An 18,612-nucleotide genomic window follows, 5' to 3' on the forward strand; every position below is an offset into this window, starting at 1 on the left:
AAAAATATGGTTTACATGCAAGTGCACAATCAAAATATATGTATGAGTGAGTATATTGTATTGTATTGAGTATATTCTGAATCTAGGAGATCACTAGATTCAGAAAAATCAATACACCCCTGACTTAAATAGGTTTTTTTGGTTTTCTTCTCATTCTATAAGAATTTGTCAGGTAAGAAAAACAGCATAAAAACCTTGAAAGTTTTAACTTTGAAATCTTACATGCTCAAAAGGAGACAAGTTGGCTTGTAACAGTAGTTTTCTAATTCTTTTTCAGATTCAAAATGGTTCACCTAACCAAATCTCATAGGAAACCACAATATATAAGATAAAAAGAGCTATTTAATTCATACAAATTTGCTTTATAAGTACAAGTTTATAACATTTATTTGTTAGTCAAATAAATGAAGGTGTTTTTTTTTTAATAAAGAGAAAAATGTGAAATGGGGGATTATGGATGACAGCTACATTCTTTTATGATACTTGGGGTCAGATTTATTTCTGTATTTTGAAGTGTTTTGCACCATATTAAGGAAATTCTCATTCCTACACACAAGTGGTTTACAAATTGTAACTTTTAACAGCACTCTAACTGTTAAATCTCAAGGAGCAGAGGAAGCCAGAGAAGCTTCATTCCAGAGCCTGAACCAAAACTCAATAACCTACTAACACAAATTAACTTATCTTCATTCATCTCAACCATGATGACATTTCCCATAAAGTATACTCGACAGCACACATCTGGGCTTTTTTTTTAAATTATAGTATTTAAATCTAAATCAAACCTTTGAGAAACTCAAAGATCCTCCCACCCTCACAAGGTCTTAGGGGTTAGTAAAATTCAATCCCTTCTTACAGCCTGTCTGTAAAAAGCCTGCCAGCAAGCACTGAGTTGATTATCAGTAATCGAAACACGTATCACCAGGGTGGGTACAGCCCACAAACACCTCTTGCCAAACCTAGGATTCAAGCAGCATGTGCCACCTGCAGACCTGCTGCCCTTTGTTCTCCTTCATTTCCCCCCAGTGGTCTCGCTCCTCCTCTCCACTGCTGTTTTGACCCAAAGCAATCCAACCAATCACCTCTTTACGCTTCATGGTACGCCTGTTATACACAGAAATCATCAGTGTGACATCAGACAGCTGAAAGAGCGCCACCTGGAAAACAAAGGTCTCCTTATAGACGGGATTGGGCTGACCACGTCGGATCGACGTCTTGCAGCGAGACATCTCTTGACCCACAGAATTGAAGAGAAAGAGCTTTCCGTATGTATCTAAGAAAGAAACAATGGAAATGAGAAAACATCAGTGCCTTCTGTTTTGCTAGTTTAATTGCAATATCTACATGGGCAGTACATTTTTCCTTTTTAACATACTGAGCAGCATCTTTAGACTTGGAACTTGCTGTCGGACTAACACACGGGCTTCTCTGGTGACTCAGTCAGTAAAGAATCTGCCTGCAATGCAGGAAATCTGGGTTCGATCCCTGAGTTGGGAAGATCCCCTGGAGAAGGGAATGGCAACCCACTCCAGTATTCTTGCCTGGAGAATTCCATGGACAGAGGAACCTGGTGGGCTACAGTCCATGGGGTTGCAAAGAGTCAGACATGACTGAACGACTATCACACACACAACACACATCTTACATGAACTCTTCAGCAAAGGGATGATTACCTTTAACACTTAATGTTTCATGTGGCCCACCATGGGATACCATGCTGATGTTCACTGGAAGGTCTACACGTGCAGGGGTGTGTACGTGCAAAGGCATGTGTGCAGTGGTATTTATGGACATGCACATTCTTCATCCATATTTTATTTATGTAACAATATATATACATTTTGCTCTATGTGTTTTTCTTTTCATTGTCAAAGTACTACTTATGCTTAAAGAGTCTCTTCTTTTCTCACTCTCTGCATATTATTTGGACCATCTCATCCACTCAATGACAACTGCCAGATCTGTATCTCTGACCTAGACTTCCCTTCCAAGCTCAAAATCCAATGGAATACCACATTGTTTCTTGTAAAATCCCATCTCACACATATCATATCTCCCTTTTAAAAACTAGCTGTTTTAGTGTCCCCCAACTCTGTGAATGTAGCATCATCTGCTCAAGTCCCAAATCAGAACTCAGGACCGCATTTTTGACAAGACTGGCTTCCTTACCCCTAGTCCAGCTGATCAGTCACCAAATTCTGTTGATTCTGCCTCCACAACAGCTCCCAAATCCATCCCCTTTCTTCCCTCCCAATGCTGCTGAGCTCTTGATGTATACTGTCAGCTCAGGTCCCAACCTCTCCCACTTGCATTACTGCATGTTTCTTTGCTGATGTCCAGTCACTGGATTGACAAATCCCATAGTCAAAGGTCTGTATAGTCAAAGCTTTGGATTTTCAAGTAGTCATGTATGAATGTGAGAGTTGGACCATAAAGTCCTGAATATTCACTGGAAGGACTGATGCTGAAGCTGAAGCTCCAGTACTTTGGCCACCTGATGCAAAGAGCTGACTCATTAGAAAAGACCCTGATGCTGGGAATGACTGAAGGCTGGAGGAAAAGGGGACAACAGAGGACGAGATGGTTGGATTTGGCATCACAAACTCAATGGATATGAGTTTGAGTAAGCTCTGGAAGATGGCAAATGACAGGGAGGCCTGGCATGCTGCAGTCCACGGGGTCGCAGAGTCAGGCACAACTGAGCAACTGAATAACGACAATAGTCAGAGGGGTCTTTATAAAGTACAGATCTGGTTGTATCACTCTCACTAACAAAAAAAGACTAAACCCTCAATACATCCCACTAGTCTCAGGATAAAAAACTAAACTTCTCAGCATAGACTACACACCCTGACCCTTTAATCTTCCAGTTTCATTGTGCATCACTATTGCCTTTAGACCCTGCATCCCCACTCCACTGAACTACCTTCATCCCTCCATCCCACCCTGCTCCTCTTTCTCTTTCACCTCTGCATATGTTATACATGCCCTGACATCCCAAATGATACCCACCTTTCAGTTCAGTTCAGTTGCTCAGTCATGTCCGACTCTTTGCAACCCCATGGACTGCAGCACACCAGGCCTCCCTGTCCATCACCAACTCCATGAGTTTACTCAAACTCATGTCCATTGAGTTAGTGATGCCATCCAATCACCTCATCCTCTGTCATTCATTAGTTTGATTTGGACGTCACTTTATCCAAGAATCTTGGATGACCACTTTCACCCATGCTGACCATCTGCAGGCTCCATCAAAACCTAATTTTAGCCTCTCTCAGCACTCATTACCCAGTATTTCCATCACCTGTTTACTTGTCTGCAAAACTGTCAGTTCCCAGATGGGAGAAAGAGAGATTGCCCTATTAACCATTGTACCCCCATGCCTGGTATAATGCCTACCATGTGGTAGACACTCAATAAATATTAAATATTTTGTAATGAATGTTTGTGACTATCCAGGAGGCTCAACTTTCTGTTTTCTTTTGGACTTGTTTTCAAATTTGCAAAATGGAGCTAAACCCCTCATTTTACAACCCCTGCACTAGAATGCCATCAGACGGTCACTAGCATCATAGGTTTAGTCATTTATAGAAAGTAAGTATTAACATAGTCTATTACTTTTGCTAAAACTCCTGAATGGGTAATTATAAAAAATTATATCTTAAGACAATTCTATTTTTACTAAAATCATGTAATGTATCAATATCTTGACTTTCTCTTAACTACAACTTTTACCACTAATTTATATGTGTTTTATCCTTTTAAAAAAATTCTATGTTTTGGTGTTTCCCAAATTTTATCATTTTGTACATTCTGTTCAATATGGGCTAAATGCCGATTCGTGTTTACTGCTCACTTTCCCACCTAACAACCAGTCAAACTTTTTAAAGTGTAAACCCAGATCCCTGTAATTTATCGTTCTCTACAAAGGCACTGTAAGATAGGAAACAAATTACAACCTGCAGTTTTCTTTCTTTGTTGATCTTTTTCTATTCCGGTTTGATGTGTTATTTTATGCACTTATCTGCTGAGAAACACAAGGTGTGAAATTGCACTTCAGGTGTGAAAACACTTTTCTGTCTCAGAAACAGGGCTCTCCACTCTTCAAACTGCTCTATGGAAAAAGCTGTCAGCAAACTGACAATAAGGGAGTGAACTTGTGTTTCCGCAGCCGTACAGCTACACAATTCCTGGAGGAAAAGTTCAATCCAGTCACCAAACTGATCTGGCAATTCTGCTGCCAGTTATGGCAGTGGGAATTGAATTAATCTTGCAAACAAAGACTTGCTCATTTCACAAAGAGAGCAATCTCCAGCTTTCTCCTAGTCAGATTATTTTCTAATTACAAGAAAGGCTATTTACAACCAAACCACCATCACTGAAGCTGAATTGTAAGTGTATGACAAAAGGGGGAAATAATAAAAGTATAAACGATCCAGTCTGAGGACATCTAACCAGAAGAGAAATGCCGACTGTTCCAGCTCAAAAGGGAACCTTTTATTCACAGTAATCATATGCTTACTTTTTAGCTATCCAGGGCTATGACCAGAAAATTCTGCTTGTGAGGAATAGTGAGGAATAAGGTTGGAGTGTTTGGGGGTTCAATGAGCATCAGTCAGAATGGAAGAGAAAGGGTCAAGTAAATACACAGCTTTACTGAGCTGTTTTAATTCTTTGGAATTGATAGTGTAATATTTGCTGTAGAGCACCACCAAGCAGTATTTTATCTTCTGTTGATGATTCAGACACCTCTCAGCGTCTCTAACAACATAAAACCATCATCAAAAGGCTGAATGGGTCACAATCCCCTGGTAGTTCTGGATACTGTCCTCCTGACTCAGCCTGTTAACTGTGTCATGGTTCACTGTCACTTTCTCCACAATGAAGACACCACATGAACCAAAAAAAAAAAAATTATAACAGCAAAATATTTCCATTTTATCATGGCACAAACCTATGTCGTTTGGGATTCAGATGTCATTTTTTCAAAGAAACAATGCAATACCACAAAAGTTAGTTACACAGCTCATAGAAAACAGCTGCCCAACAAATGATGGTCTGTCATTTGTAACAGACTTAGCCTTGGGGTGGGGATGGGGCACTATGATTCTCTGGGCAAAGGAAAGGAATTTGGTCATTTAACCTCTCCTTAGCTTCTAATGTGCTACTCCACGTTCAAGGTCAGGAGGGGCGGCCAGAAGACACCCCTCGTCCAAGGTAAGGAGCAGCAGCTATGCTTTGCTGGAGCAGCTGTGAAGAGATACCCCACATCCAAGGTAAGAGAAACCAAAGTAAGACGATAGGTGTTGTGAGAAGGCATCAGAGGGCAGACACACTAAAACCATAATCATAGAAAACTAGCCAATCTGATCACACAGTCCACAGTCTTGTCTAACTCAATAAAACCAAGCCATGCCATGTGGAGCCACCCAAGACGGTAGGGTCATGGGGGAGAGGTCTGACATAATGTGGTCCACTGGAGAAGGGAATGGCAAACCACTTCAGTATTCTTGCCTTGAGAACCCCATGAACAGTATGAGAAGGCAAAATGATAGGACACTGAAAAAGGAACTCCCCAGGTCTGTAGGTGCCCAATATGCTACTGGAGATCAGTGGAGAAATAACTCCAGAAAGAATGAAGGGATGGAGCCAAAGCAAAAACAATACCCAGTTGTGGATGGGACTGGTGATAGAAGCAAGGTCTGATGCTGTAAAGAGCAATATTGCATAGGAACCTGGAATGTTAGGTCCATGAATCAAGGCAAATTGGAAGTGGTCAAACAGGAGATGGCAAGAGTGAATGTCAACATTCTAGGAATCAGCGAACTAAAATGGACTGGAATGGGTGAATTTACCTCAGATGGCCATTATATCTACTACTGTGGGCAGGAATGCCTTAGAAGAAATGGAGTAGCCATCATAGTCAACAAAAGAGTCCGAAATGCAGTACTTGGATGCAATCTCCAAAACGACAGAATGATCTCTGTTCCTTTCCAAGGCAAACCATTCAATATCACGGTAATCCAAGCCTATGCCCCAACCAGTAACACTGAAGAAGGTGAAGTTGAACGGTTCTATGAAGACCTACTAGACCTTTTAGAACTAACACCCAAAAAAGATGTCCTTTTCATTATAGGGGACTGGAATGCAAAAGTAGGAAGTCAAGAAACACCTGGAGTAACAGGAAAGTTTGGCCTTGGAGTACAGAATGAAGCAGGACAAAGGCTAATACAGTTTTGCCAAGAGAACACACTGGTCATAGCAAACACCCTCTTCTAACAAAACAAGAGAAGACTCTACACATGGATATCGCCAGATGGTCAACACCAAAATCAGATTGATTATATTCTTTGCAGCCAAAGATGGAGAACCTCTATACAGTCAGCAAAAATAAGACTGGGAGCTGACTATGGCTCAGATCATGAACTCCTTATTGGCAAATTCAGACTTAAACTGAAGAAAGTAGGGATAACCACTAGACCATTCAGGTATGACCTAAATCAAATCCCTTATGACTATACAGTGGAAGTGAGAAATAGATTTAAGGGACTAGATCTGATAGACAGCCTGATGAACTATGGACAGAGGTTCATGACACTGTATAGGAGACAGGGATCAAGACCATCCCCATGGAAAAGAAATGCAAAAAGGCAAAACGGTTGTCTGAGGAGGCCTTACAAATAATTGTGAAATGAAGAGAAGTGAAAAGCAAAGGAGAAAAGGAAAGATATTCCCATTTGAATGCAGAGTTCCACAAAATAGCCAGAAGAGATAAGAAAGCCTTCCTCAGCGATCAATGCAAAGAAATAGAGGAAAACGACAGAATGGGTAAATCTAGAGATCTCTTCAAGAAAATTAGATATACCAAGGGAACATTTCATGCAAAACTGGGCTCAATAAAGGACAGAAATGGGCTCAATAAATAACAGAAGCAGAAGATATTAAGAAGAGGTGGCAAGAATACACAGAAGAACTGTACAAAAAAGATCTTCATGACCCAGATAATCACAATGGTGTGATCACTCACCTAGAGCCAGACATCCTGGAATGTAAAGTCAAGTGAGCCTTAGAAAGCATCACTATGAACAAACCTAGTGGATGTGATGGAATTCCAGTTGAGCTATTTCAAATCCTGAAAGACGATGCTGTGAAAGTGCTGCACTCAATATGCCAGCAAATTTGGAAAACTCAGCAGTGGCCACAGGACTGGAAAAGGTCCATTTTCATTCCAATCCCTAAGAAAGGCAATGCCAAAGAATGCTCAAACTACTGCACAATTGCACTCATCTCACACGCTAGTAAAGTAATGCTCAAAATTCTCCAAGCCAGGCTTCAGCAATACATGAACCAAGAACTTCCAGATGTTCAAGCTGGTTTTAGAAAAGGCAGAGGAACCAGAGATCAAATTGCCAATATCTGCTGGATCATCAAAAAAGCAAGAGAGTTCCAGAAAAACATCTATTTCTGCTTTATTCACTATGCCAAAGCCTTCAACTGTGTGGATCACAATCAACTGTGGAAAATCCTGAAAGAGATGGGAATACCAGACCACCTGACCTGCCTCCTGAGCAATCTGTTTGCAGGTCAGGAAGCAACAGTTAGAACTGGACATGGAACAACAGACTGGTTCCAAATAGGAAAAGGAGTCCGTCAAGGCTGTATATTGTCACCCTGCTTATTTAACTTATATGCAGAGCACATCATGAGAAACACTGGGCTGGAAGAAGCACAAGCTGGAGTCAAGATTGCCGGGGGAAATATCAATAACCTCAGATATGCAGATGACACTACCCTTATGGCAGAAAGTGAAGAGGAACTAAAAAGCCTCTTGATGAAAGTGAAAGAGGAGAGTGAAAAAGTTGGCTTAAAGCTCAACATTCAGAAAACTAAGATCATGGCATCTGGTCCCATTACCTCATGGGAAATAGATGGGGAGACAGTGGAAACAGTGTCAGACTTTATTTCGGGGGGCTCCAAAATCACTGCAGATGGTGACTTCAGCCATGAAATTAAAAGACACTTACTCCTTGGAAGGAAAGTTATGACCAACCTAGATAGCATATTAAAAAGCAAAGACATTACTTTGCCAACAAAGGTCCGTCTAGTCAAGGCTATGGTTTTTCCAGTGGTCATGTATGGATGTTAGAGTTGGACTATGAAGAAAGCTGAGTGCTGAAAAATTAATGCTTTTGAACTATGGTGTTGGAGAAGACTCTTGAGAGTCCCTTGGACTGCAAGGAGATCCAACCAGTCCATCCTAAAGGTGATAAGTCGGGGTGTTCATTGGAAGGACTGATGCTGAAGCTGAAACTCCAATACTTTGGCCACCTCATGCAAAGAGTTGACTCGTTGGAAAAGATCCTGATGCTGGGAGGGATTGGGGGCAGGAGGAGAAGGGGATGACAGAGGATGAGATGGCTGGATGGCATCACCGACTCGATGGGCATGAGTTTGAGTAAACTCCGGGAGTTTGTGATGGAAAGGGAGGCCTAGCGTGCTGCGATTCATGGAGTCATAAAGAGTCGGACATGACTGAGCTACTGAACTGAACTGAACTAGCTTCTAATGTATTCATAATTATAAAACACCCTCAATATACATAAGAGAAAATAATATTAATACTACCCATACTAAGTACGAATCATGGATACATGCTTAGTCACTTTAGTCGTGTCCAACTCTTTGCGACCCTATGGACAGTGGCCTGCCAGGCTCCTCTGTCCATGGGATTCTCCAGGCAAGAATACTGGAGTGGTTGCCATGCCCTCCTCCAGGGGATCTTCCTGACCCAGGAACTGAATCTGCGTCTCTTCTCCTGCATTGGCAGGTGTGGTCTTTACCACTAGCATACCTGGGCAGTCTCATTTGGTATTCAGCATTTTTCATATTTGCTATTGACCTTTCTGGTTGATATTTAGGAAATAAAATATAATTGAAGATCCTTAAGTATCCCTCCTACATCCTGTTTGATTTCCTCTCTCTCTACAGGTAATTTCTCTCCTGGATTTGGAATTCATCAACTTTATGTGTATTTCTAAACTTTCACTATAAAAGTAGCTGTAAATAAAGCTATCCAGAATATATTTTAAATTATTTCACACATTTTAGAGTATTTAGCATTTTACTGTCTGTCCTCCCAAAGCTTGTCTTCTTTTGCATTCAGCATTAACTTTTTTATATTACATATATTGTTATATACACCTATGATTCATTTAAGTGTGAATAGTGTTCTAGTATATTAATAAACCACAAGTAGCTTATTGATTAATTAATGACATTTGTTTTTAATAACCAAGAATTGAAAAGATTTCAGTGAATGCTTTGGTATTTTATATCATACCAACATTTGAGAATTTCTCTAGTACATCCCTGTGAGTGGATTGTTGACTCTTTATAAATTCTAGAGACAAAATCTTGTTATTTTTATTGTTAATATCTTCTCCATGCCTGTGATTTATCCATTTACTTTGTGTATAGTAACTTTTGCAGTTTAAATGCTTCACATTCTTGTGGAGTCAGATTTATCAGTGTTTTCCTTTTCAGTCGACACATTAAAAAATTGTTTAAGAAATCCTATCCAAACCCAATGGTCTTCCACATTCCTTCTATGAGTCTTAAGAATTTGTTTTTCAATCTGATCTTTAATCCACCTAAGATTGATTTTGTATGTGGTGTGAGGTAGGGATCTAATTATTTTCCCAAATCAGAAGCATTATACATTAAATAGCCCATTATCTCCCAGTTGACTTGTAATACAATGTTGATCAGATATCAAGCATCTAGCTTTAGTGTCCTTCCCTTAACTTGATATTTATTATCATCCTTTTAGAATATGTCTTGATATCTGTTAGGAAGAATCCTTATATCATCTTTTTAAAAATTTAGTTATCCCAACTTCTTTCTTTAACTGGTTCTTGCATATGAATTTGAGAATCAGTCAGTCAAGTCCTTTTAAAAAAAAAAATCTGTTTAGTTCTTTGGCCCATTTTTTGATTGGGTCATTTATTTTTCTGGAATTGAGCTGCAGGAGTTGCTTGTATATTTTTGAGACTAATCCTTTGTCTGTTTCTTCATTTGCTATTATTTTCTCCCAATCTGAGGGCTATCTTTTCACCTTACTTATAGTTTCCTTTGTAGTGCATAAGCTTTTAAGTTTCATTAGGTCCCATTTGTTTAGTTTTGCTTTTATTTCCAATATTCTGGGAGGTGGGTCATAGAGGATCTTGCTGTGATTTATGTCGCAGAGTGTTTTGCCTATGTTCTCCTCTAGGAGTTTTATAGTTTCTGGTCTTACATTTAGATCTTTAATCCATTTTGAGTTTATTTTTGTGTATGGTGTTAGAAAGTGTTCTAGTTTCATTCTTTTACAAGTGGTTGACCAGTTTTCCCAGCACCACTTGTTAAAGAGGTTGTCTTTTGTCCATTGTATATCCTTGCCTCCTTTGTCAAAGATAAGGTGTCCATAGGTATGTGGATTTATCTCTGGGCTTTCTATTCTGTTCCATTGATCTATATTTCTGTCTTTGTGCCAGTACCATACTGTCTTGATGACTGGGGCTTTGTAGTAGAGTCTGAAGTCAGGCAGATTGATTCCTCCAGTTCCATTTTCTTTCTCAAGATTACTTTGGCTATTCGAGGTTTTTTGTATTTCCATACAAATTGTGAAATTCTTTGGTCTAGTTCTGTGAAAAATACCGTTGGTAGCTTGATAGGGATTGCATTGAATCTATAGACTGCTTTGGGTAGAATAGCCATTTTGACAATATTGATTCTTCCAAGCCATGAACACGGTATGTTTCTCCATCTGTTTGTGTCCTCTTTGATTTCTTTCATCAGTGTTTTATAGTTTTCTATGTATAGGTCTTTTGTTTCTTTAGGTAGATATACTCCTAAGTATTTTATTCTTTTTGTTGCAATGGTGAATGGTATTGTTTCCTTAATTTCTCTTTCTGTTTTTTCACTGTTAGTATATAGGAATGCAAGGGGTTTCTGTGTGTTAATTTTATATCCTGCAACTTTACTATATTCATTGATTAGCTCTAGTAATTTTCTGGTAGAGTCTTTAGGGTTTTCTATGTAGAGGATCATGTCATCTGCAAACAGTGAGAGTTTCACTTCTTTTCCTATCTGGATTCCTTTTACTTCTTTTTCTGCTCTGATTGCTGTGGCCAAAACTTCCAACACTATGTTGCATAGTAGTGGTGAGAGTGGGCACCCTTGTCTTGTTCCTGATTTCAGGGGAAATGCTTTCAATTTTTCACCATTGAGGGTGATGCTTGCTGTGGGTTTGTCATATATAGCTTTTATTATGTTGAGGTATGATCCTTCTATTCCTGCTTTCATTTCTCCAAAGAAGACATACAGATGGCTAACAAACACATGAAAAGATGCTCAACATCACTCATTATCAGAGAAATGCAAATCAAAACCACAATGAGGTACCATTACACGCCAGTCAGGATGGCTGCTATCCAAAAGTCTACAAGCAATAAATGCTGGAGAGGGTGTGGAGAAAAGGGAACCCTCTTACACTGTTGGTGGGAATGCAAACTAGTACAGCCGCTATGGAAAACAGTGTGGAGATTTCTTTAAAAACTGGAAATAGAACTGCCACATGACCCAGCAATCCCACTTCTGGGCATACACAGAGGAAACCAGACCTGAAAGAGACATGTGCACCCCAATGTTCATCGCAGCACTGTTTATAATAGCCAGGACATGGAAGCAACCTAGATGCCCATCAGCAAATGAATGGATAAGGAAGCTGTGGTACATATACACCATGGAATATTACTCAGCCATTAAAAAGAATTCATTTGAACCAGTCTTAATGAGATGGATGAAACTGGAGCCCCTTATACAGAGTGAAGTAAGCCAGAAAGATAAAGAACATTACAGCATACTAACACATATATATGCAATTTAGAAAGATGGTAACGATAACCCTATATGCAAAACAGAAAAAGAGACACCGAAATACAGAACAGACTTTTGAACTCTGTGGGAGAATGTGAGGGTGGGATATTTCAAAAGAACAGCATGTATACTATCTATGGTGAAACAGATCACCAGCCCAGGTGGGATGCATGAGACAAGTGCTCGGGCCTGGTACACTGGGAAGACCCAGAGGAATCGGGTGGAGAGGGAGGTGGGAGGGGGGATCGGGATGGGGAATACGTGTAAATCTATGGCTGATTCATATCAATGTATGACAAAATCCACTGAAATGTTGTGAAGTAATTAGCCTCCAACTATTAAAAAAAAAAAAAAAAGATAATAATAAAAAATAAATAAATAAAAAATAAATAAATAAAACATGTCCTTTAAAAAAAAAAAAATCTGTGGGGATTTTGATTGGGATTGCACCAGATATAAATTTGAGGAAAGCTATTATTTTCACAATATAGATTATTCTAACCAATAAACACGTTCATCTATCTATTTAGTTTTATTTTGTGTATTTCAAAAAGTGTTGTGATTTTTAAATAATTTTCTTCAGTTCAGTTCAGTCGCTCAGTCGTGTCCAACTCTTTGCAACCCCATGAACCACAGCACGCCAGGCCTCCCTGTCCACCACCAACTCCCGGAGTCCACCCAAACCAAAGTCCATCGAGTCAATGATACCATCCAACTATCCAACCAACCATCTCATCCTTTATTAATGTTATCTTTTGGTACCATAGCTACTGTTAGTTTGTATATATTAATGTGTTCAAACTCTACTTTCTATCTGTCCTTGATGTATTAGAAAACAAGTTTGTATTAAAAAATGTTATTAGTTTAAATTTATAGGTTTTCTTGCATTTTTAATGCAATCGTATTTTCTATAAAGAATGGCAGTTTTGTTTCCTCTTCTCTAGCTTTAAATTTTTATTTCTTTTTCTTATTCTACTAAATTGCCTTGAGTTTCCAGTCTAATGTTGAATGAGAGTGATTCTAGTGGGAATCCTTATTTCTTTCTTGATGGATTTCAAGATTAAGAATGATAGCTAGTGTCTATTTTCTTAAAATGCTCACCATCAGGGTTAAGTATGTTCTCTTCCCTATTCCCTGGTGGCTCAGATAGTAAAGAATCAGCCTGCAATGCAAGAGACCTGGGTTTGATCCCTGGGTTGGGAAGATCCCCTGGAGAAGGGAATGGCTACCCACTCCAGTATTCTTGCCTGGAGAATTTCATGGACACATACTCCATGGGGTTGCAAAGAGTTGGACATGACTAAGTGACTAACACTTCTCTACAACATACTAGTTGTTGACATTTAATACCATTTCTGCCTTTCTAAGCTCTTTTCTTTACCAAACTTAAAATTACATTCCCTTGGATCTCTTGCCAGTAAGATCCCAGTTAGATTTCACTAATGAAAGCAAACTGTATGAGACTAGAAAGCAAAAGGAAAGGGGAGCCACAAGTCCTTTCAGGCCTCAAACCAGTTGCAGGCATGTGGACAGGAATTAGCAAGCAGGTGGCAAAGTAGGGTGTTCACCCACGGCATTCAAAGATCCTTATGAGAAACATTCCTTTCATGTGCCCAGCCCAGATTGTACTGGTACCTTTCCTGTGATGCCTATACTTCTGGATTTCCTAGAGAGAGCTTTCCTGATCTTTACTGACCAGACTTCCCATGCTTGAAGCCTATAAGAAACAACTTCTGATTCAAAATATAGTTAGAGTATTTTGTATTTTCCTGACAAAAGTGTGATAAAGTAATCAGTAATCTGAACTGGAATGCAACTAAAACAAAAATACAAGAAGATTACTGGCCTAGAAGTTAGTGCCAGGTGATGAAGAAACTCCTATCAGAGGCTAGGATAGTGGCGATCCATCATCCATATTAAGTGATGGTAAACTCATATGCTATCACTTGGAAGGAAGCACATATGCCTAATATTTGTAGTTACAAGGAAAAAGATTGAAAAACAGAATGTTAGAAGTGTGTATTCACTACTCCTGGCTTCATCTAGAGGCTGGGGAGCGGTGAAAAGTACCCTTGGGAAAGATGAATGTGCAAGGAAAAAGAAAGAGAATCCTGAGATTCAGACATATCTGTGATTGGAAAAGTTCCTTGCTTCCAGATCTCCAAACAGTAAGAGATAAATTTTAAATGGCTTCAAACAACAAAGGCTCAATAAACCTTCTCAGGTGAACAATGTGATAGTGACTTGGGTTAATATAAAATTAAGGATGAAGGTTTCACACCAGATTGGACATGACTGAGCCATGCGACTGACTTCTAAATATAGAATCCTAGAAGTAATACATTACCTTCAATCACAGCTGAAGTCAGTCATTCCCCCTGTCTCTTCCCCTTCCACGACAAGGCTGGTCACATTTTGAACATAATATTATCACCTCATTAAATGGAAAGAATCTGTATCCCTTACTCATAGCTTAGAGGAACATTGCCTGCCTTACTTTGGATTGTGATGAAAGGGAGAAATAAACCTTTGCTGTGTTAAGCCATGAACTCTGCAGAATTTGTTATTGCATCATAACTTTGCCTATACTGATATATCTTCTATTATTCATCTGCTGTGAGTTATTTTTGCCAATAAAGCATAGTGTATTTCATCAAGAGCTTCTTTTGCAATTATTGACATGATCAAGTTTTCTCATAAATCAGTTGGTATAGTGAGCTATTAAATACGTTAGATTTCCCTAATGTTAAATCATTCTTGCATTCCAGAACCAAGCCCAATTTATTGGTAATTAGTGTTTCTTTTTCTTAAACATTATGAGGTTAGGTGGACACCCAATATAAAATGTAGTAGAAGTGAGAGGATGTGAGGAGAGAGAGATAGGGAGAGATTGGGAGGAAGAGAAATATTAACCTAATGCTGTATCTATCATTAACAAAGCAGTTTTAGTCCCTTGACATTTATTATTATCACCAATAGATTTTGATTTATTTTTATTGATTTTGTTTATGCCATCTATTCTGCATTTTCTAGGCTTTTAAATATATCTTTCTGCTTTCTATTGGATTATCTGAATTTTCTTTATTCTAATTTGGTCTCTCTACTGGGTTAAAAGTTGTATTAAAATTTTAACATATACCCTTTATTTACTGTCCAAAATGAATCAATACCTCTACCTTCTTTCTGTGGCTCAGTTGGTAAAGAATCTGCCTGCAATGCGGGAGACCTGAGTTTGATCCATGGGCTGGGAAGATCTCCTGGAGAAGAGAATGACTACCCACTCCAGTATTCTGGCCTGGAGAATTCCATGGACTGTGTGGTCCACAGGGCCGCAAAGAGTCGGACATGGCTGAGCAACTTTCACTTTCACCCTCTTTCTAAGTAGCATAAGTAGAATTCTTTGACTCTGTCTCCCCTTCACATCTTTCATAGTATTCCTGCCAGGAATTTCAGTTCCACATTATTGCTGTAGTCCCACTTTTGCTGTTTCTGCTTTACGCAGTCTACACATGCTCACATTTACCTACACATTGATCTTTTTATGCCTGTTGTTCATTTCCTTTCTTGCACTTTACTCCTTTCAGGTTCAATTTCTTTCTCCCTGAAATCATACCAGTTAGTAGTTCTTCCAGTGATAAACCCTTTCAAGCTTTGTAAAAGAAAAAAAGATCTTTATTCTTCTGTCACTTGAAAAGAATAATAAGTTGAGAGTGGTTTTCTTTCTCAAGCCTGTGATGATATTCTCCCCTTGTCTTCAGGCTTCTATTGTTGCCGTTAACAAGGTTGTCCACAGTCTGTCATTCTTCTGAAGAAAGCTGAGTGGTTTTTTTTTTAATTGGTTTTATTGAGATATAACTCATACTATGGTAACTGTATTTTCTCTTCTGTTGCTTTTCAGATTTTCTAACTTTGACATTGTTGTGAGAATTAAATGAGGTGATATAAGTAAAGGAACATTACATATGCAGTCAAAAAGTTACTGCTGCACATAAATCTTCATATGTATTGGCCCTAATTCTGAACACGTAATGGCTATTAATAAGTGTTTACAATACTTAACTGAAAATTGGACCAAGATTTTAAAAGAAGGTGGTATATCCTATATTCATTCATTTCTGTGTAGTCCTTTTTTCCCTGTGTTTCATCCATAGAGGTTACCCCCTGCTTCCCATCTGTTCTTCACACTAAACACGAGCCTGCTTGATTTGCTTTTTTTGTTTTTCCTTCCTCTAGTCTCTGCTATTGTGAATGCCTAACAGGGTTAATATGCTGCTGCTGTAAGTATTATCACTTGGGATGTAATTATCACATGTGGCTAATCACGCACACACTGAGAGGCCAGGGAATGCATTGTTTTTAACTAGAGGGGACATCTTAATGATAATTTTTGACAGGGACCATTATAAGTGTGTATATACACAATGCAGTAATGCACTGGAGAAGGATGGAGAAACAGAACCTGCCAAAAGAATAGCTAACTTTTTACAATATAGACTTGTATAGGTAGCATTAACTTGTTAATCCCACTTAATAGGGAAGTAAATGAAACTCTGAGAGGTTAAAACAATTGTCCAGGCCATGCAGTAACTGGGTGGTAAGCCCAAGAAAAGAACAGAACAGAGTTGCTAAACTGTTAGTGAATTGTTTTCCCATAAAGCCAAATTCAAAAGATAATCAAATGCTTCCAATTCTCAATGGTGACTTCTTCAAAATCTTCTGTATAAGGATTTCTGATGTCTAGCAGATACTGAAAGAGGGTTTTTCACCTAGATCATCTGCCATGTACAGATGTGGAGACTATTCCTTGTCATCATGTTTGTAGACTAGCCTGTACTGTCTTAATAGCAAATATGACAACAATAATGATCTCTTGTACTAAGTGAGATTTTACCTTGAAAGTGCCCAGAATGGTTCTTGACACATTGTTACCTGCCTTGAGCTAAGATTAGTTCATTTTGTTAACTTGTTTATGGATCGTTTCTGAATAGGTTCTATGGAATAGTTCCAGTAATTTTCAAATAGCCTATTTTACCTTCCCTGGTCCACCTATGATTTGAAAAATATGTGTAAACATATTTAAATTTTTATAATATGGGCATTTTCACCAAAATGGAAGGAAGGAAAGAAAGAAGGGAGAGAGGAAGGAAAAAAGGGAAAGAGAAAAGAAGGGAGGGAGGGAGGGAAGATGGCAGGAAGAGGGATGTAGATATAAAAATCTATTTATCTATCTGATGAATAGAGAAAAGGTTAAAGTTAGAAAGAAAGAAATGCCCAATCAAATACTTTGTCTTGGGATGGATGTGGTTCATGAAGGATGCTATAGAAGATGCCCTCAGGTTATTTGATTGATACCCTGTCTGTTCTGTCCAAAGTTGAGTCAAGGGTGGACCTTGAGATGTCAACATAATTTAAAAAACAATGTAATGCCCATCACAGTATTCCCTATCAATGGCTTCATTCATGTTTTATTTTTATCTACCTAGCCCAACTGAACTATTCCAGACCAGACCAGTTTTTTATGCCTATTATTTTATAACAAATTTTCAAGTATGCTGAAAATTTGAAATAATTATACAGTGGATACCCATATATTCATCACCTAGATTCTTCAATTGTCATATTTTGTTCCACCTATGCTATGGCCTGATGTGTCCTACCAAAATTCGTATGTCGAAGCCTTCATCCCCAGTGTGACAGTATTTGAATGTGGGATCTTTGGGAGGTAATCAGGTCATGAGGGTGGAGCCCTCATGAATGGGATCAGTGCCCTTAGAAGAAGAGCCATGAGATAGAGGTACTCTCTCTCCATCATGTGAAGATACAGCAAGATATCTGCCTGAAAACCAAAAAGATGGTTTTTACCAGGAACCAAACTAGCTGATCAAATCCAAATTGATCTTGGATTTCCCAGCCTCCAGAACTGCAAGAAAAAAAATTCTGTTGTCTATGCCAGCAGTCCCCAACTATTTTGGCACCAGGGACCAGTTTTGTGAAGGACAATTCTTCCATGCATTGGTGGGGGGATGGTTTCAGGATGATTCAAGCACATTATATTTATTGTGCACCTTATTTCTAGTAATGTTACATCAGCTCCACCTCAGATCATCAGGCATTAGATCCCAGAGTTTGGGTACACCTGGCCTAAGCACCCAACCTATGGTATTTTTGCTATAGTAGCCTGAGATAACAGACTTTGCTTCCTCATATATCTATACATCTATCTATCCATCAATCTGTCATACCTGTAGCCATCATTGTTCTTTATCCCTAAACATTTCAGCATATGTTTCATTAACTAGAGTTCAATAATTTATGGTTCTTTCATACTATAAGGTAAAATTTACATGCAGTGAAGTGCACGAAGCCTAGCACCACTCAGTAAGTTTTAACAAATGCAAACATCCATTTAACTCACATCCCTATCAAAATACAGAATATGTCCATCACCCCAGAATACTCCCTCATGTCTATGCCCGGTCATCTTGATGCCAATACGAATCCTGAAGCAACCACTCCTTGCTCTTTTTTTCCACTATATGTTTAAACAAATTTTGCCTGTTTTAGAAATTCATATAAATGGAATCATGCAGTAGGTACTTGGTATGTTCTTGAGATTCCTCCATGTTGTTGAATGCCTCAGTTAATTTCATTCCTTTTTATTGCTGAATAGTATTCTACTATACAAAATATATCTTA

At 38.8% G+C, this 18,612-nt stretch overlaps 1 protein-coding gene across 1 annotated transcript in view; it reads right to left on the reverse strand.

Annotated features, from left to right (window-relative positions):
• Positions 1-959: 959 nt before the first annotated feature.
• Positions 960-18,612, reverse strand: part of SYT16 (synaptotagmin 16) — a 119,953-nt gene continuing 102,300 nt past the window's right edge. Inside the window, 1 exon segment of the mRNA XM_061158361.1 lies at positions 960-1,273. Within this exon segment, the coding sequence (XP_061014344.1) occupies positions 960-1,273 (314 nt within the window).

This window comes from Dama dama, chromosome 12, assembly GCF_033118175.1.
Source record: "Dama dama isolate Ldn47 chromosome 12, ASM3311817v1, whole genome shotgun sequence".
Taxonomy (NCBI): domain Eukaryota; kingdom Metazoa; phylum Chordata; class Mammalia; order Artiodactyla; family Cervidae; genus Dama; species Dama dama.